A 21,829-nucleotide genomic window follows, 5' to 3' on the forward strand; every position below is an offset into this window, starting at 1 on the left:
CCGACCGTGTGCGGCTGTTTCTTGTTGGATCGTCTGATCAGTCGGAAGTTGCGTTTCAGAGGAGAGTAAATGCCTATTCAAAATATAATTATTTTTGGATAGCTCAACATGAATTTCCTAAGGGACCGTAGTTTATCATGTATTTACCAGTAGAATATGGCCCGGAGAAAATATTTCGCCGCATGCAACTTCCGTCCGATTTCGACGAAAGAATTCGTGACTGTGAACTCTCTATTTGGCAGAAACATGAAGAAAATTAAATAACTTGATGAAGGAGTGAGACATAGATTCTATACTAAATAAATAGTCCATACACCAGTTCCATTTAACTCTGAATTTATGGCAATTAATAAATGAAATTACGCTGCAATGAAGGATTTAACATGGATACCGTTTTGACTGGTACTTCTCTTCTCGTAATGAAAATAATTCCTTTGACGTTTTCACATCCACGTCGCACAATAAATCTACTGCTATGCAGTATTGCACTTTTACTTTACACTAAAATAATATTATTTTAACAATAATAATACGGCGGCAAGACATGCGCGTCCGACACAAGTTACAAGAGACAAGAGAAAAAAATGAGTAACTGAGTAACTGTTCATCGATAATATCTCGTACATCAAAAGAATGTGTAAAAGTGTTCTTCTTCTGTCTGTTTTTCACGCAGCAGTTTTCAAAGTCATTAACTCACTGCATCTCTGACGGTGCTTCGACAATAAACACGTTACGTCACAGGACGTTCACCTTTTACATTGTCACAACATTATTTGCTAACTGTAGCTGTTGCCGAGCGACTGCTCGATTAGTGAATGATTTAAAATAATAAGGCAATCACATAAAGTTACAATCTCTAAGATTATTAAGATAGTATGGCTCCTCGGAATCTCAGGACATTTCAGCATATCCAAGTTATGAGCACGGTATTTTCCCAACAGCAGTGCGCTTTGAACTACGGGCTTCGTAATCCTCTGCCAGCACCCATACCAGCATGCTGTTTGCACTTCACGCTTTTATACTTGTTATTTTTTCGCATTTCACAGGTGTTTCATTTCTTTCAGAGAATATTTTTTGTAATCGTATTTAGTAGACAACTCTAGCAGTCGAGTTATACTATACCATTACTCCTTCTTTTGCAGGGCGGACGCCTCTCCCGTGGACGGTGAAGGTGGGACACCTGAACACAATGGCCTCACTGAGTTTGGAAAGGTGACGACGTTTTTTAAAACCTTTATGGAGTTTACGTATTATGTGCTCTGTTGCTCAGTTGCATCCGTCATATCAATCAAGTACCATGTTACTTTTACATTACACAAGTGCAGTATATTGACAAATTTTGTGACTTTTCAGCCTAATTAAATAACAAGAAATAAAAGAACGCCCAAAAATTAAAAATAATAACATAAAATTTAAGGAAGTTACTCCCAAATGTATTGAATGTAGGGGATCCGAAACGACTTTACCTTAAAGCAATCGATATTTATGTATTTATATATTTATTTATTTATGTTCCAACCTCCTTTGGCTATTACTTTAAGACATCTTCATTGGATTTAATCGAAAATAATACATTTTGTTGTAATATGCGACACTTTTAAATTAAATGACATTTCACGCCAAATTATTTTACATCAATAAATTATTTACTGAGAGTTATTCGTTTCTCCGGCTATTATCTGCGCTATCTCTGAGAAGTCGCACTCTCAATACGGAATAACTGTAAGTGGTAATTTATAAAAATAAAAATTATGGCGAGAACCGATTTCTAACCTGTAAGTATTGGATATAAAAATGAAACTACTTTATTCAACATTAAGTCTACTGAAGATGCCAAAGCCGGCCAGTGTGGCCGAATGGTTCTAGGCGCTTCAGCCTGGAACCGCGCCACCGCTACGGTTGCAGGTTCGAATCCTGCCTCGGGCATGGATGTGTGTGATGTCCTTGGGTTAGTTAGGTTTAAGTAGTTCTAAGTTCTAGGGGACTGATGACCTCAGATGTTAAGTCCCATAGTACTCAGAGCCATTTCAACCATTTTTTTAAAAATGCCAAAAAGTAAATGGCGAATTACCTCTAGAACATAAATAAGTATAGACTGCAGTGATAAAAAAGTGTTTGACTTTATAAAATGAATATTTATGTACTTGCTGCTCAAACTGGTGACCGCAGGGCCGTCGTCACTTCTCTGTAGATCACAAATGAGAAGTTGTATGACTTTAAACCAAAGTAGCTCACAGATAAAATGATGGTATTATCAGGATTCCATGAAGTTGTTCACATACAAGAAGCACGTTAATCACAAAATTTAATAAATTTTAAGTAGTGAACCGAGTTAAAGAGCATCCTAACTTAGGAAACATATTTTTCCCTGCAGGCGTGGCCGACAGAGGTACCTGGTGCAAGTCATCGAGTAAATACGGTCTACTTTTATTTCTGCGTATACACCGTGTATTTTCAACATAGGGGAGGAAGTGATCGTAGCTGTACAAAGATTGTTTTTCAAAACTATTTGAATATATAGGAATATATCGATACAAAAATACTAGCGTCATGTAATACCGAAAGAGGTTGTGAACAAATAAACCTTAAATTACAGTATATTAAAAGAGTAAACGTATACGAATGTATAAGCCAAATATGTTGTACCAATATCTTTACTTTTCTTCCAATCGGTGTTGTAAATTATAGGCAGGCCAATCACGTATAGCTATAACTACTTGACTGATCATGAAAGGAGTTGGAGACCGAAAAAGAATGATTGCACCTTTGCAGAATATATTCTGAATGCTTGTGATTTATACGATATGAAATGTGATGTTCTCCATAGAGGAACTAAAAGCAGGAAACTAATATTACCCGAAATTCTGACCACTAATAATCACTAATCAAAGAGTCCTGATCTCGCCCTGTTCACCAAACATAGTTCAGTTACTCACCCTCACAAAAGTAGCCACTTAATATTTCTCTCACCGCTGAATAATATGCTTGTTATAACTGTTACACACTCACATTCCATAGACTCCTGTGTTCCTTCTGCCCCCTCCCCTTTTTACGCCTGTTTGCACACGTCACACAGTAGTCTGTACCATGAAATGAAATGAAATGATCGTGTTGCAAATGATGGCACGGAGGCCCCATGCGGGGAAGTTCGGCCGCCGGGTTACAAGTCTTATTTTAGGTGACGCCACATTGGGCGACTTGCACCTCGGTGACGATGAGATGATGATGAGGACAACACAACACCTAGTCCACGAGCGGAGAAAATATCCAACACGGCCGGGAATCGAACCCGGACATGCTGCATATTAGGCAAACACGTTACCGCTCAGCAAGCAGGAGGAAAGTCCGTACCATTACTCACTTGGACAATGTATTTGGGTTATATATTCACAACCTTTTAATCCTTGAATATACTGCAATATAAGATTTATTTGTTCAGAACCTCTTTGGCTGTTACATTATGTTAATGTTTTTGTATCGATATATTCGTAAAATGCCCCATTTATAAAAAAAAAAAACAATCTTTGTACAGCTGTGAATATTTGACCAAAGTTGTGTGAACTATTCGTCTAGTATTAATTAATCTGACGATGGCCTAGAAAGCCGAAAGCCTGTTCGAAACGAACAGTTAAATAAATGTTATCATGGAACATTATTACTGTGTATTCAAGTTTTTAATATGTCTGTGTTCCTCCAAGAATCGACGGAATGTTCCACAAACTTTCGATATCTACTCCGTCTGTTTAATTTCATTTACCGAATTTTTCTATAGACGCATTCTTGATTTCCTCCAACTATCTTGTTTAAGATTATTTTTAGATATATGCGATGCAAAGAATAACATTGTCAGCTGTGGGTCTGTATAAATTACTTACCAAATAGCGACCGGTTTCGGTGGTCCACTCCACCGTCATCAGGCTCCTCCATGCCAAATGGTGGTCATATAACCAATGGTAATCAACGCCGTAAAAGGGTCGAAATCATCGCCACCCCAAACTTGCTCGTGCATGGTGCGGCTAGTGCAGCCCATCAGACAACCACTAATAGGAAGTACGTTCCATGATGAGGTAGAACCGGACATCCTCGAAACTGGTGATACACTCGTCATTTTTTTTCTCTATTTTCATCAGCCTTTTGACTCATTCCTCTCCTGTGCCAAACTCTTCAAAAAATGTTCAAATGTGTGTGAAATCTTATGGGACTTAACTGCTAAGGTCATCAGTCGCTAAGCTTACACACTACTTAACCTAAACTATCCTAAGGACAAACACACACACCCATGTCCGAGGGAGGACTCGAACATCCGCGGGGAACCTCCGCCGGGACCAGCCGCACAGGCCATGACTGCAGCGCCTCAGACCGCTCGGCTAATCCTGCGCGGCCCCAAACTCTTCATCTCATTGTAGCACTTGCAATCTAGGTCCTCAAATATCTGCTGGATGTATTCCAATCTTTGTCTTCCTCTAAGGTTTTTTCCCGCTACAGCTCCATTTAGTACCATGGAAGTCATTCCCTGAAGTCTTAACAGACGTCCTGTCATCCTGTCCCTTTTCTTTTCAGTGTTTTCCACATATTCCTTTCCTCTACGATTCTGCGCAGATCTTCATAATTCCTTATCCTATCAGTCAATCTAATTTTTGACACCACATCTCAAATGCTTCGATTCCCTTCTGTTCCGGTTTTCCCGCACTTCATGTTTCACTACCACGCAGCGCTGGCTCCAAGCGTGCTTTCTCAGAAATTTCTTCCTCAAATTAGGGCCTACGTTTGATACTAGTAGATTTCTTTTGTTCAGGAACGCTCTTTTTGACATTGATAGTCTGCGTTTGATGTTCTCTTTCCATCGTCCGTTATTGGTTTCATTAACGTTACTTTCATTTGTTTCCATCATTGGTTATTCTATTAATATACTCAACAACAGCTGTGAAAGACTACATCGCTATCTTACACCCACTTAAATGCGAGCACTTCGTTCTCGATCTTACACTCTTATTATTCGCTCTGGCTCTAGTACATGTTGTGTAATTCCCGTCTCTCCCTATGACATACCTATTTTCCTCATAATTTCAAACATCTTGTACGATTTTACATTGTCGAACGCTTTTTCCAGGTCGACAAAACCTATGAACGTGTCTTGATTTTTCTTTAGTATTGCTTCCATTATCAACAGCAACGTCAGAACTGCATCTCTGGTGCCTTTACCTTTCCTAAATCCAAACTGATAGTCACCTAACACATAACACATCCTCAATTTTTTTTTCCATTCTCCTGTATATTATTCTTGTGACAAACTTGGATGCATGAGCTGTTAAGCTGATTGTGCGATAATTCCCACACCTGTCAGCTGTTGCCATCTTCGAAACTGTGTGGACGACATTTTTACGACAGTCAGATGGTATGTGGTCAAACTCACACATTCTACACACCAACTTGAACAGTCGTTTTGTTGGCACTTCCCCAAATGACTTTAGAAATTCTGATGGAATGTTATCTATCCCTACTGCCTTATTTAATCCTAGGTCCTCCAAAGCTCCCTTAAATTCCGATTCTAATACTGGATCCCCCGTTTCTTCTTCTATCACGTCGGACAAATCTTCCCCCTCATTGAGGCTTCCACCCAGACGCTCCCAACTCTGCGTTTAACAGTGGAATTCCCGTTGCACTCTTAATATTACAACCCTTACTTTTGATTTCAACGAAGGTTGTTTTCACTTTCGTGTACTCTGAGTGAGTCCATCCGCCAATCATTTCTTTTTCGATGTCTTCACATTTTTCATGCAGCCATTTCGTCTTAGCTTCCCCATACTTCCTATTTATCTTATTCTTCAACGACTTGTATTTCTGTATTCCTGAATTTCCGTGATCATTTTTTTACTTCCTTCTTTCATCGATCAATAAAGTATTTCTCCTGTTCCCCATGGTTTCTTCGCACTTACTTTCTTTCTACCAATGTTTTCCTTTCCAAATTCTGTGACTGCTCTTTTTAGAGATTGCCATTCCACTTCAACTGTTCTGCCTACTGAGTTATTCCTCCTATAGCCTTAGAGTGCTTCAAGCGTAACTAATCATTCCTTAGTACTTCCGTTTCCCACTTCTTTGCATATTGATTCTTCCTGAATAATCTCTTAAACTACAATTTTCTTTTTATCACTACTACATTGTGATTTGAGTCGATATCTGCTGCTGATTATGCCTTACAATCCAGAATCTGAATTCGGAATGTCTGTCTAACCATGATATAATCTAACTGAAATCTTCCCGTATCACTCGGTCTTTTCCAAGTATGCCTCTCCCTTTTGTGATTCTTGAACAGAGTATTTGCTATTACTAGCTGAAATTTATTACAGAATTTAATTAGTCTTTCTCTTCTCTCATTCCTTGTTCCACGCCCATATTCTCCAGTAACCTTTCCTTCTACACCTTCCCCTATAACTGCATTCCATTCCCCCATGGCTATTAGATTTTGATCTCCCTTTGCGTATTGTATTATCCTTTCAATATTATCATATACATCCTCAATCTCTTCATTTTGAGCTTGCGACGTCAGCATATATACCTGAACTATCATTGTCGATGTTCATTTGCTGTCTATTCTGATAAGAGCAACCTTGTCACAGAACTGTTCACTCTAACACACTCTTTGTCCTACCTTTCTATTCATAACGAATCCTACTCCAGTTATACTATTTTCTGCCGCTGTTGATATTACTACCCTATACCCAGCTGACAATAAATCATTGTCTTCTTTCTATTTTACTTCATTGGCCCCTACTACATCTACATTTAGATGGAGCCTTTGCATTTCCTTTTTCAGTTTCTCTAGTTCCCCTACTACGTTCAAGCTTCTGACATTCCACGCCCTGCCTCGTAGAACGTTATCCTTCCATTACTTATTCAAACTTTTCTCAAGGCCACCTCCCTCTTGGCAGTCCCCTCCCGGAGATCCGAATATTGGACTATTCCGGAATCTCTTGCCAATGGAGAGATCATCATCACATTTTTTTCAATTACGGGTCACGTGTCCTGTGGATACTCGTTATGTCACTTTAATGCAGTGGTTTACATTGCCTTCTGCGTCCTCATGCCGTTGATCCTTGCTGATTCTTCCATCTTTAGGGGCAGTTTCCCACCGCAAAGACAAGAGAGTGCCCTGAATCTCTGTCCGTCCGCTCCCCCGCCCTCTTTGACAAGTTCGTTATCAGAATGAGAGTAAAAAAAAAAAAACTGCCCCTTTCGTTTTTCCGACCGCCCTTCGAATAGTACGGCGCCTACAGCGAAATTACCAGTGGTATTTTACACGGAGCCAACCAGTTGCAAACTGCTCCTTGCTCGTCAGTTTAGCACATTCATTGATCACCTACAACTATAACGCAATTTTCGTCATAGTTTCGTCCTTTCTAAAGAAAACGGTTCAGTAACAATGTGGGCCTTCCTCGTGTAAGCTACCGATCTGGTCTGCAGCCAAAATGTCAATCCAATGCTATTTTTCTAGACGGTGGTGCGAGAACTGAACCGTCTGGGCATCATGGTGGACTTGGCGCACGTGTCGCACCAGACGATGATCGACGCCATCAACGCTTCCGTTGCTCCCGTCATCTTTTCCCACTCGTCGGCGTACGCCATCTGCCAACACCACAGGAACGTGCGCGACGACGTGCTCAAGATGGTGGTGAGTAGACTGTCCTGCTCAACAGGCAAACTTTCTACCCGCCCTCTCTTTTAAAAACGATTCTCATTTATCAAACTCCTCCATTTACACTCAAGAGCAACCTTATTAGATACATATAATAGCGGAATATAGTATCTCTTTTCGCTATGGTGGCAGACGGCGAGGCGTTGTTGTACACCTTCCCTGGAATCATCTAGAATGTTGATAATCGATCAACCGTCGTCCACCGAGATATGGGCAAACTCTTTCGACTTTGGTGACTGGTTCACTAGCGATTGGTCCCTTTTGGGACACGTTCTTACTCATTCATCGAGCCTTTTCGTATCTGACTGTGTAATGATATAAGGGTTATCAAAGTCAAAATGGAAAAATAAAAGTACTGTAGCCAACAACAACAGACTGCCCAGGATCTGTGATGGAGGAGGGTGAAGTAGCATTAGTTGCGCGGTGAACGACAAATAGTCTTCAGATAGTAGGACAAATGGTTTTGGGCATACGTGCAGCTAGGGAGATGCGTTATATGTTGCGCCTAACTTGAAACTGACACTTAATCGATATCTTTGGGGTTAGGCATGCTCCGTATTCGGTATGCCCCCGTCCAGGCCGGTGACACACTCCTTCCCCGCTGGGCAAGTCCTCAAAGCCCTTTATGAAACTAGTTTTAGAGTATTGGATAAAAAAGTGTAGTAAAATACTTTTTAACTGAAAATTCATAAAATGTTTATAAGAAAAATCTCCTTCGTGACACTGATCCTTTCAATAAAAAAACACGTGTACATCGGGCATCAGTAGAAGTTACATATTATTTAATGAAATATTTAGATAAATATCGCGTATTTGTTACTAGGAAACTGTGAATTTAAGGCACTGTATGGAATGCCTGGGATATATTCAAAATGCCTGCAACTTCTTGGAAAAATCTTTAGTTTAATAAATGTTAATTCGATGCTTTTCCTAGAAAATGTACAAAATGTGTAAGTATTTTATGAACTGCGAAATGGACACAGGCAAAGTATAAAATTTCAATGAAGTAACATGTTCAAACTAGAAATTTATATTCGTGGAGGTATGTACCGTCTATGCAACCAATTGAAGGCAGATTGTTTACTGCCATACGCGTTTCACTTATTTATTTGGGAAGCATCATGACTGTCCTGTAATACATGTTTCCTTTTATACATACAATAAACATATTGTGTGGTGGATATAAAATGCTGCTATATTACGTTTTGTCGTGTCTTTCTCTTGTTTTATAAGTTAAAAGCAACTTTTCTGGCACAAAGTTCGTAATGTGAACTTATCGTTTGGTGTTAGGTACGATTTTCAGCGCTGTTAACTCATTTGTGTGGTCCTCGAGATATATTCGTTAGTTTCCATACTCCAGCCGGCCATTTTTCTGGCGCTCTTTCACCCACATTTGTCACAGACGGTACATACCTATAAGAATTGGAAAACAGAAAGAATGATGATAGAAATTTATGTATTTGATGAAAGTTAAACTGAAACATGAAAATTACCACTATTTGGTAATGTCTGAAAATTGCCTTGGTTTATCCCGAAGTGTTTTAATAGTTATTTCACAGTTACTAGCATGCAATAAAAAAAACTGGAAAAGCAGTGTTCTCGGCTTTTTCAAATACAATTAACATTACTGACTCCAAAATTTCAGTTTTTATATACCTGTACGTCGAAGAATTACTCTTCGTTATCTGAAACTCTCTATAAAATACTTCCTTCATTGCATTTTCACGATCATCAACAACAAAATTTTCGCAATTATTGCGTCCGGCATCCCACCGCTTGCTGTGCGGAGATTCCTATAGTTCCAGGTCGCCCTCCCCCCACCCCCAGACACAAACACACACACACACAAGGAAAAATCCCTGGCAGTACATGGAATCGAACTCGGCTTCTCAACATGGCTGTCAGGTACACTGACCACTCAGCTACCCAGACGGATATCAGTTAAGTTCAGTGTAGTAAGACACACTACAGCCGTGTGTCCCCGAGAGGTCATAGTCTACAACAATGGGGAGGTTGGAAAAATATAATGACGACTTTCCCATAACTGCTTTTCCGAGGCGCACTCATTGCACGCGAGTGGCACGGTAAGCTATGCCGATCCTCGGGAATTGTCTACATTTCGGAAGTCCCCCCGCAGCCTAGTGCAGCGAGAGAGCAGCGGACACCCGTCTGTGCGGCGGCTACTGCGGCCAGATTAAAACAGCGCCAGCCCCGCAGCGTTGCCTCCCACGGATTCAACGTCCAGCCGCTAATTGACGTTAACCACCCACGTGACGCACTGCAGCGACCCGCCCTACACTCTGTCGACTGTTTCCCTTCGCTGTAGGGCTGCATACCGCGGCCTCAAGATTGTAGCCGCTACATTTGTTACCGGTAGGTTAGAGTAACAAGCGATATTACTGAGATGCTACGTGAACACAAGTGGATATCCCTACACGGAAGATGCGTTCTTTTCACGAAACACTATTCGAAAAATTTGTAGAGCCAAGATTTGAAGCTGACTGCGCAACGGTTCTAATGCTGCCAACGTACATTTTGCGTAAAGACCAAGAAGATCAGGTAAGAGAAATTAGGGCCCGTACGGACGCATAAGGACAGTCTTTTTACCTCGCTCTGTCTGCGAGTGGAACATATTTAGTACAAGGTACTGTCCGCCCTGCACCGTACAATGGCTTGAGGGGTATGGAGGTAGATGCAGCAGATATAAATATCAACTCACCCCATATTATTTTAGCACTATCTTTGTCGTCGTCGTAACAGCTATGAATTATACATTTTTACTGTATTTGGTCTCTAATTGCCCAGCTCTTTAGCCAGTTATTTATACACTGTGTAAGAATCCTGTTTGTATATTTTTGTATATTGGCAGCGCTATAGACTGTGTTAATATCGCTGACAGCGCTCTGCACCCTCGGGAAGAGATTTTGTGGTTGGATGGACTACCAGTTAGCGAGTGGATATGGAAGTGTAGGGACATGATATTCTTAGTGGAGTCTTTGTGTTGGTAGGACATGCGTTGTATAGTGAGATGAAATGACCTGTTTATGAGAAAATACTCAAGGGAATGTAGGAGGATGGATGGTTAACAATGTTTGGTGAGTGGAATTATTGGCAACTGTATAATTTTAGGAACTGGATGTCACATGAATAAGGTAAAATTTTCTACATACATTGTTTGCTCTTCAAAAAAATCTTTCTTTCGCTAACCATATGCCTCCTAGTAGTTGGAGTGTATAGTAGTTAGAATCTTTATATTTAGCTGGCTGTTGTTGCTACTTGCTATAGTTGCTGTAGTTCGTATTATGAAGATTTTCTGTGAGGTAAGTAACTTATGAAAAAAATGGGGTTTCCACTATTGGGATTCGTGATTAAAAAGAGTTTAGGCAATTAACAGAGCTGGAGGTAGTTTCATATTCCTTTAATTTCATATTTCTTGGATTTGTGCTATTGTTGGGATTTGTTGGCATTCAGGGCCATTTTTTGGGTTAATTATTGGAAGTCATGCTGTCAGTGTATAGCAATCAGATTGCGTTGGGCAATTGTGGGTAATAAATGAATAAATTAAGTCTGAGTTGTCTTTGTCAAGGAAAATTCTGTAGGTCAGTATTTAATAAAAATATAATTAAAGAGGTAGTTTAAATTTTTTTTCAATACACCACAGTTGTGTAAAATTTGATATTTTTTTCAAACCCCACCTTATGCAAAAACAGTTTATTTCTTTTTTATTTGCCCAGCATGTTTTGACATCTGTGTGTCACTTTTTGTGGGTCGATCTTTTTCTGTAAGATACAATACAAATATCATTCTCTGTTAGGCCTAAACACCATAACACGTGCATTTCGTTTGATTTATTTCGATTGCTGACCTGAAAATTATATTGTTAGTGGAAACTGATTTTTACAGGTCGGCCTTTTTGCGGACCTTTTCGTCATTTGATAGCATATCATCTGCAATGCAGTCATGAATAAATTTGTTTATTTCTTTAAAATACTGTATTTGTGGATACTGGTTATGAATGTTACTGTATTTATATTTTCCACCTTGTCCACGTCTGGTGGATCCCTCCTCCTAACACTTCTGTGAACACTATTTTCGCACCACTGTTATATATTTCGTTCTCACCTCCTTTTCTTTCACAAAACGAGACTTGAGCAAACACTTCTTGATACCGAGAGACGCCAATAGTTGCTAAAATCTCGTGTTGTTAAAAATTCGTCTGAAGAAAAATAGAGGTGCGAGTGAAATATGTTAAGAAAAGTATGAAAAAAGAGTATGTCAGGTTTGAAGAATTCATTGTGACCTTAAAAGAGTTACAGGGATATTTTTCTAAACGTTATTAGGGCACTGTCAATCGTATATTTGTTTTGCAGCTTTTCGAGACCATTATCCATTTCAGTCGAAACGCCCCTGTGCAAGTGTAGATGGTACTGAATGTTCTACACTGTAATTCCAGTTTTAAAGACTAATCCTGTTACGTTAAACCTATCCAGGACGTCTACACTATTTTGCTCAGGTAGAATTTGCACATCTCCATAATGAAGTTAAAAACGTGCTGCAATATTTCGATCAGCATATTTGTGTAAAAGATCATTTTCCTTTTACGAAACTGAAGAAAATCTGTGAAACTGCCTGTATCTGTCCGTATGCCAACAGTTTGTACCAGATAAAATTATATTATGTCGCCAATGCGACAGAAGTAATTAAATAATACTGCAAATTTGTTTCGTTTGTGATCCCTGTTGTTGAGAAATACAAACTATGCAAGCAAGTCATACGCAGTGTCAGTGCACTACCGACTATAAATGCCACGTTCGCAATTTCCTCCTCCCGCTCCTCCCGCTCAGACAGCATGACGTGGCAGTGAGGGAAATGTGCATCCAGGCTGAGCACTACGGCACGTGAGCCACAGCACGGCTCGAGAGCCGTATTGTTGCTGCCCCTGGAAAACAGGAAGCGATCTGTGAATGAAGCCACAGCTTTCTTGCAGGTAGAACTTAATTCCATCTTAATGGGACGAAATCGACAGATCTGAAGGGCTGTTACTGCTTATAGTGAGTAAACGGTCTAGTGGATAATGTCAGAACTTCTTCAAGCAGTATCTGGTCGTTGCTGCTGTCTGCTGTCCTGTCTGGAACGCTGGAAGACTGTGGTGAAGTGCAGGAAAACACAAACGTAAATAAATGTAACGAACTGAACATAAGTAAGCGAAGATCCTCATGCTATTGACGATAAAATTGCCGGTAAATGCGTAGGAATAACTTCTGCAGCAACCTAAAATATAAAGATAGCATAAAACAAACAGCAGGAAAATCAAATGCCGGACTGAGGTACATAGAGAGACTCTTAAGGAAATAATTGTTGCAACGATACTTGAGTATTTCTCATCAGTCTGAAACCCACGTGAAACTGGATTAATAGATGATATAGATACGATCCAATGAAGGTCACGTGCATATCATCACTCCTTCATTTAGCAAGGGCGAGAATATTAAGTAGACGGTGACAAATGGAAGGTTGAAGATGCAACAAAGGGGCACCGAGCATCACGGAAAGATATATAGTTGAAATACTGACAGCATATGTTCCAGGAAGAGGAGTCAGGTAACATATTACTGTCTCCAATATGCAACTCGTGAAATGGTCACAACGAAAAAATCAAAGATATTAGTGCTCTTAAGGAGACGCGAACGGTTGTCAATGGAAAAGGAAAAGGAGAGAAAGAGATAGTGGTATCAAAAGTACCCTTCACAACACGCCGTTACGTATCTTGCGGGGTGCAGAGTAGATGAAGAGCTTAACATCCAAGCTGCAATGAAGTCATTATAAACGAAGTACAAGGTTGGATTTAGAAAAGTTCTTTCTCAAAGTAACCATCTCATCATTAATCGAAAATTAGAGCTATAATTGGTATCCTGAAGTTGGATTCTCCCTAAAAGTGTTTACCTGTGGTCTTCCGACCTCTGACACTTCTTTTGATGTTTAATCTCAGTTCCCCAAGTGACTCGCATCTATAGCCGACACTTCCTCAAATTTGTTACCCCATCCGCTTAGCTTTTAGTTCCTACTCCTTCTTTTTCTTTGGATGAATTTTTTTGCACAATGAAAGTCTCCTACAATTGATACTTTAAACATCAGTACGCCTTGAAAAATACTTTCACATAATTTTTCAAGGCGTTACTGATTTTTCCGTTCAATTTCGTCCATATTTCGTAAATTCAGCAACAAGTAAACTATACCTACCCAGATTTCCTTATTAAGAGGTCAGACACGGCACTTGTTAAATATTGCAAGTCAGAATCTATTGTATTAATCATTAATTATCGGTGGATATGACGTGTGAAAGTAACGCCAAAACACAAGCATTCGAGGGGATTGTCTGTAGATAAATCTCCAACTGCTAAACAATGCGCTCAGACTTTCCTGCGACTGTCAACGGTGGATTGTCCAGTAGCCATTCTTAAAAGATACGAAAAACTACAGAGATGTCACGAAAACGTACACAAGTTTCCAAAGGCGGTTCTTTGAGCCCACACAACATCTGATTTAACACCGAGTGATTTCCAGGACTATAAAGAATATTGTCCAGAAAACTGGATGGGCATTCAGGCGGTCATTCGTTGACTCATTCTTCGTATTGAACAAAATGGAACAATCAGAACTAGAAAGAATGAAGAACGGCGCAAGCTGTTCCACAATCGAAAAGAACCAGAAGTTATTTCTGATAGTACCTACTAAATCTAAACCGCCCGTAGTAAATTAACAGGTAGGTCGCTACATCGAAAAAAGCGATAAAGCTTCACTTATATTAAACGAATGCCAGTTATTTCCGCGACTACACTTTGAACTTAAAACAAGAAGGCCAAGTATTTATGACAATTATCTTTGTGTCATGTCTTGCAACCGATTAAATCACAGTTCAGCTACAACTAAAACTAGTATTTATTATTAACTGCAAATACCATTAAGAACTAAATGTACAAGATATTGGCGAAAGAATTTCGAGGAAGCCTCTCCAAGATGTACAGTTATCTGCTTTAGCCAATTTTTTTACTACTCGCTCGTACAGAATAAATACTTTATTTATTTTAGGTCAATTTCCACACAAGGTAAGTCCATATAACAAGAAAGAGTGAAAATATGTAAAATATAAGCCAACGCAAATAGAGGTACAAACAATGCTGAACTGAGTTTCTTGGTTCCTTTATCTACTCCATTTTTAACTCATGATAGACTTCAACCTCCGATAAGCGGTACAGTCGGTGCTGTACACAGTTTCTGACTATTAATGTCAACTAGCATGCTGTTTCTAGGTGTGACAAATGGCACAATATGAATCTTTCTGAGATTATGAGGTCACCTGTTTGTTCTAGAGGAGTCGTTGCCCTGTTACGTATCATCTAAGTTTACTTGGTAATATTGAATTAGATTCCTTGATTGGTGTGCTACAATTGTAAACAAACATTACAGTTTTCAAAGCGTGCTTCAATTGTTGGAAGAACAATAGGAATGGGCTGGGTATCAATCCTTGTGAGACCTCAAATTTTACGTTCCTCGAATGAATTCAGTTTTATCTCAGTGATAATGCCAGGACCTTCTTTGTGTTATGAACGAAAGACTCCATACTTACAAGCTGGATGTCATTGAAGCCATTAAGTTAAAATTTCCCGAGTAGATCGCTTACAACATATGGATGAACTACAACAACACGTGAGGGCGCGGTTATGTGATTTACAAGCAAAGTTAAGAATATGTGTACAGTATAATAAATTTAGTCAGGGCGTCTGTCACTGGATATCGTGATAGGTCGTAGACGCCTCAAAAAAACATAAATAAATAAATCAGCTTCTTACTGTTGCATCACACTTTTATTGAATAACCATTTATTAGGCTTACAACTGATGTCCGATTTGTATCAGGATTAACTTTTATCAGGGAGTGAAGGGTCTAGTTTCTCGTTACTCTGCTCTTTAGCGTGTAGCCCGTGCCCAAGTGTTGTCTTCGTAACCTGTGAAATAACTAAACTCATGCTACCTTCGCAGAGCTGCATTTCTGGGTGTAGTGTCGTCAGGGCCGCTCTTGGAGCTAGCGGCTACGTCAGGGCACGTTTGCCGTTCTGCGAACCTTCTGCTGCCTGTCATACTATTCTGTGTTCCAATTTTTCATTGAATTCAGTGCTATTTTTATTTTTCATTTAATTTACGAGGGTTGTTCGGAAAGCAAGGAACGATCGGTTGCGAAATGGAAACAACAGTGAAAATCAAAACTATTATCTGTGCACATTTAGCTACACCTTCCAGGTACTTCTCTACACAGTCGCGGCTGAGACGTAGACATTTGTCGGAGCGTTATACCAAATTTCCAACACCATCGTCATAGAAGGCAGCCACCTGTGCCTTCCGGTAATTCTCTACGCTGGTCTATAGCGTGTAGCCTGTGCCCAAATGTTGTTTTCGTATCCATCATTTCATGTGAACAGAGATGATAGTCTGGACGAGCCAATTAGGGCTATGTTGTGGGTGAAAAGGCTGCAGGTGCGTCTTCACTGCCCCTGCAAAGTGCGGCTGAGAATTGCCATGAAGAAGGAAGTGCGTGGCAGTTGTGTTAGGTGGGCTGCATTCATTAAGGCGAAGCCTCTCAGCGGGCCCTCCTACTTGGCGGGAGGCATCGTTGTTCTGGGCACCTTTACTCCTTCACAGTGCGCTCACAACAGAAAACTGCATCTTGATGTGATCGACGGGCATACTAGAGACACTGCCCAAAACGTCTGTGAAAAGTCTCATCGGATTTTCACAGTGGTTTCCATTTCGCAACCGATCGTTCCTCACTTTCCGATTAGCCCTCGTATTTATTTGGCCTGATCCGATTAGGGACATATGGGCATCTCTACCATTGGGCCATAGTTTCACGCATACAGTATCTTTTTTATATCATAGGTACCCAAGAAATAACAATTTTAATATGACAACTAGTATTAAAATGAACTGAGTGGCTGAAGTGGCAGTGTGAGTAAATTATACTCACTATGAAAAAGTGAAGATAATACCGGCAGTAATTTTATTATTGGAGCTGCCGCCACTAACAGTGAACATAGTAATCATAAAAATAATTACAATAGTGACTATAAAGATACTTGCAGACACAAGGAGAGCACAAAATAGACGTTTTCCGATGTAACGAGCTCTGCAGAAACGAAATTTAAGGAGACTGCATCGCCTAAGAATAGCCGGAAACGAGAAAAACTAAGTTGGAAAGGGGAATGTACAAGGGTAACGAGTGCGTACAGGGACAGCGGTATTCATTGTTTCTCTAGTAAATATGTCACTGACTGTCCACTGAAGCTGGAAATGTTATTCAGTTCTCTAATATAATGCGGGAGTTTATTTCAGAGTCAGGGTTCTTGCTACTGGGAAGAACTTCAAGAAAGTGGTTGAACTATGGAGTGGAACGGAAAGTATTTTGCTCCGATGGGAATGGGTGTTTCTCCCACGTTGTTCAGACAAGAGCGTTAAAGTCGAGGAAATATATGAGGAACAGTGTTCACTGATAAGGCAGTAGACAAGACAGAGGATACAAAAATCTCTGTGCTTGTCTGCACGCAGCCAGGACAGCTCTGCACATGATAGTGAAATGTGATCAATGAATCGAACATCACAAATATAACGAACACAGGCATTAATAACCAATTCCAAGCGCTGTGAGCTTCCCTGAGAAAGGCCTTTCAGGATAACATCGCCGTAATCAATAATTGGAGGTATAAGTGTCCATATACGTTTCTTTTCCAGTTCAAGTGGGAAGATCTCCTTCTATTTTTCTAGAGCATGGAGAGACGTTGGTGCCATTTGTAAATTGCAGTTGCGTGTTCAGTCCAATTTAAATTTTATTTTTTATCATTCCTAGACTCTTTGCTGAAGGAGAAAAGTTGATATTTGTCCCATTTATGAACGGAAGGTTAGAAGTAATGCTCGATAGTCATAAACGATTTTGATGTGAATTATTTCTCTCAGCTCTCTGTCTTCAATTTACAGTTTGGCAATGTTATTTCTTGTCTGTTTCATGGTACTTGGTGTTTGGCCAGTTGAAAGTCACTACCGGTCTTTTGCTGCGATTCTAATACAGGCAGCATTCACGATACACCCAGACATTACGTGCTACAGACGTTATGTTCTAAAGATTCATGAAACATCCCAAACCGTTTCGAAACAGCTACAGGATGTAGTTTACTGCGGTGTGATAGTAAACTATTCAGTACCTCCCTCTCGTAAGTTTTCTCGTAAAGCGAATCACAGTCTGCGATTCTTGAAAAATCTGAAGAGTTCCTATTTTTACACATAATAGCCTTGAAACAAATAAGGATTGTCCTGCTATAAATCTTGTCATTCACAATGAAGAAGGAAGGAGGAGATTAGTGTTTAACGTCCCGTCGACAACGACGGGAGCACAACCTCGGATTAGTGAAGGATTGGGAAGGAAATCGACCGTGCCCTTTCCAAGGGACCATCCCGGCATTTGCCACAAACGATTTAGGGAAATTCGGAAAACCTAAATCAGGATGGCCGGGGACGGGTTGGAGCCGTCGTCCTCCCGCATGCGAGTCCAGTGTGCTAACCACTGCGTCACCTCGCTCGGTGAAGAAGCAAGGAAGGTAAGGGTTTACCGACCCGTAGACGACAAGGCAGTTAGAGACAGAGCAGAAGCTTCGATCGGACACGGATTGGGAGTGTACGCACACGTATCCTGTTTCTTTCATACCATCCCGCAATTCCTCTTCAAGCGTTTCTGAGCAGATCAAATGCGTTATCATGTACACAGTATCTGAACATGATCAGTTTTGTACTCGGTTACGTTGTCAAGGGTGGAAAACCCACAGGTTGGCTCTTTACCAATTGCATTTTTTTGGATGTCAGTTTAATATTCATTTACAGAAATATTGCCAATATATCATGTGTTTATATTGTAAACAAACTCCACGCTTTCTTCAAATACAACTTGGCTAACATATTTCCAACCTAAAATTCCTACGAAGCATTATCTGGCAGACGCCAACAGAAAATCCAATTCCATTCAGCAGAGAGTTCAGCAATAACTGTTCTGTTTCAAGCAGTTCTATAAAAATATCGATTTACGTCATTCAAGAGCCAAAAGGTGTTTTAGTCTTTAGTAGTCAGTCGGTTGTCGATTTTATACATGCAATCGATCTATTCCGTCCCAAAGTAAGCAGATCACAGCGTGAAACGCATATGCTAACCAATTTAAAACAGTGGGCACATCTGCTGAAATAGAGCCCAGGTGTCAGTTTGCCAGTAGTCTGCTGAACAATGGCAAAAAGTTACAAGCCGTTCACACTAAAAGACTTAACCTGCCTGTATTACTCGCTGACTCGCTGATAGCGTCGTCTCCATAGAACTCGAAAATAAAAAAGCATTTTGCCCGCCAATTTTGAGTTGGGAGGTTATTTCTCATCACTTCACATCGACGGTCAAGTTCCTGAGTAACCCATTTCTGATATCAGACTATCTACTGAACCTTCTTACGTTTTGAGTTCACGAAACAACCACTAAACTTTACACACGGCAAATAGATCATTGTCCTAGAATCAAATAACAGTAACGATCTGCGACGCCGTGTCGCTGCGTGTCAACTATCAGCAACTGTTTCCATTACGCATACTAGGGGCATTCAACACATAATGCAACACTTTTTTCTTGGCCAATTTCTTCACGTGCCTTCATGGCACCCTTGAATCCAATAATCTCTCCTTCTTCTTTATTAACTATCCTCACATTCCCATTTCTAAAATCTAAGTACGCTTGCTGGTTTGCTAACCACTCTACACCAAAATCAAAGGCAATGTCAGTCCAGGCGCAACCAGTGCTGCAACATCGTAAGTCTTCCCATTGAACTTTATTGTAATCAGGATTTGCTCCTTTACATTTTTACGTTTTGTACCAATAGCACCCACAATGGACACACCGTTTACAGGAAAATTTGGTATTTCTCTACCTTGCTCCAACTATGCTGTGTACAACCTTTGTGACACTACATTAACTGGACTTCCTGAATCTAGAAGAATGTCATATTTTACATTGAAAATTTCTCCCTCTATTATTGGTTGCACAGCTTCCTCCAGAACATTAGCACCTTCCTTTAGCATTTAAGACTTCATCCCCTTGTTCCAATTTTCGTATGGTTAGCACTCTCGACTCTCTGCTTTTATCAGCCACGAAATCCTCTTCAAGCGTTACTGCACATTGCCTGTACAAAGCTCTATCAAGTGGCTTCCCTTTCCTTGTACTCCTAACACTCCTTACACACTTATCCCAAAGCTGCACATTTGCACACCTTTCTGTAAATCTCTTTTCACTCTGACAACTCTCATCATCTTCTTGGTTTAACATCGACATTGTCATTGGAGATCCCATATCAGAATGCATTTTCACACCTTCACTCTTATTAGCATAGTTAGTGTTCTCAACATCATCTGTGACCTCATACACACTATAATCCTTATGATCTACTAAGAGACGTACACAGTCACCATCTTCACACCAATCATACCTCCCTTCCTCTGACACATATCCGCTAATGTGACTGGGTTGAATGTCTTTCATGTTACCAGAACAATTTTCATTGGCAGCACACAACACTTTTGTAGTTCTGTCTTCCTCATAACTAACAATTTCATCAAAATCCTCATGCTTATTCCCTTGTGCAGATATTCCTCTAACTCTTCGCGTATTTCTAGCGTCATACTCTTGCCCCCTAAGTACCTGACCATCATACATTTTAACAAACTCTGCCATGCATGATTCTCTACCAGTTAATCCATCACTACTTAGAACATCATCCCCTTTAACTGTTGCAGATCTTTTCCTTGGCAATAAGTCTCCTCTGCGTCTCCATTTTGAAAATTAGTGACCTGTACATAATTTACATGAGCCATCCTACATATTCCTCCACTACCTGTTGCATTATCTGCCATTCTTCGTTGATGTTTCACTACCTGCACCATTACATCCTCTTCACGTTTAACTCCAGTTCTCATTACTCTGTCACTCTCTAGTCTATTTTTCTTAACTGTTGCCTAAGGCTGTGGTCCTGTTTCTGGGATTCCTAACCGGACCTCCTCAAGAATCACACCTAGTTTTCCTCTCCTCATGGTTCACGATTTTCTTCTGGCTCAGTCTGTTCACTGAAGTCTGTTCTCTAATACCTATCATTGTAGAGTACAGCACCACCACCTCTACCTCTGTAGTCACTATGTCTTCCTCCGAATCCGTAACCATGTGATCCTCGATCATTATTGTACCATCATTGATCATCATGTCTTCTGTCATTTACTGGTTTGTCCCTATTGACTCCATTAAGAATTCTTGGCTGTCTCTGTTCATATTCCACCTCATGATTTCTTTCTTCTAAGTTGTCTAGTAGAGATGATGTTTTACTACTGACGACGCCTTTGGCACTATTGTTTTATGTATCTCCACTGCAGGATGTGATTTTAGTGTATTTTTGCTTCTGATGAAGCTATATTTAGATATATCGAAACCGTGGTCAAGGATTTCAATAAATCTTTATCCTGCAACTGTTTGGCTGTTATCATTTACTGTGAACATATTTTTATCATATAGTTTTTGAAAAAACTTCTTTAAACCTCTATCACGTTCATAACTATACCTTCTATGCTGATAGAGTTCATTTCGAACCTCATTCTGTTTCCTCGCTGTATAATATTCATTTAGGAATGCCTTCTTAAAACTTTCATATGTCTCACATTCTCGTCCAAGGCATAATCCCCATGTACCTGCTTCTGCTTCCATATATGACACCACAAATCTAATTTTTCTGTGGTCACACCACAGTACTGGTAATACATCCGCAAACTGATCCAAGAAATCATGTGGATGCCAATTCCCATTAGGACTGAATTTTTTGAAAGTCTCCATAAGATTTTGCACCCATACAAAATTGTTGTTAGTTACAACACTATCACGTAATAGTGCCCTAACCTTGGCTTCCACCTGTTCCCCCACCTCTTGCTTCATGGTTCCTATGTCAGCACTCACAATATTTACTCGCTTCACACATTGCTTTTGTTCCAACTCCAACTGTGAAACATTTTCATCCGGCTTTTTCACA

The 21,829-nt window shown here is 40.1% G+C and overlaps 1 protein-coding gene across 1 annotated transcript in view; it reads left to right on the top strand.

Annotated features, from left to right (window-relative positions):
• Positions 1-21,829, top strand: part of LOC126092249 (dipeptidase 1-like) — a 310,126-nt gene that overhangs the window by 153,190 nt on the left and 135,107 nt on the right. The window contains exons 6-7 of the mRNA XM_049907759.1: positions 1,143-1,212; positions 7,493-7,669. Coding sequence (XP_049763716.1) covers positions 1,143-1,212; positions 7,493-7,669 — 247 coding nt within the window. The remainder of the gene's footprint in view (positions 1-1,142; positions 1,213-7,492; positions 7,670-21,829) is intronic.

The sequence above is a fragment of the Schistocerca cancellata genome, chromosome 7 (genome assembly GCF_023864275.1).
Source record: "Schistocerca cancellata isolate TAMUIC-IGC-003103 chromosome 7, iqSchCanc2.1, whole genome shotgun sequence".
NCBI classification, from domain to species: Eukaryota; Metazoa; Arthropoda; class Insecta; order Orthoptera; family Acrididae; genus Schistocerca; species Schistocerca cancellata.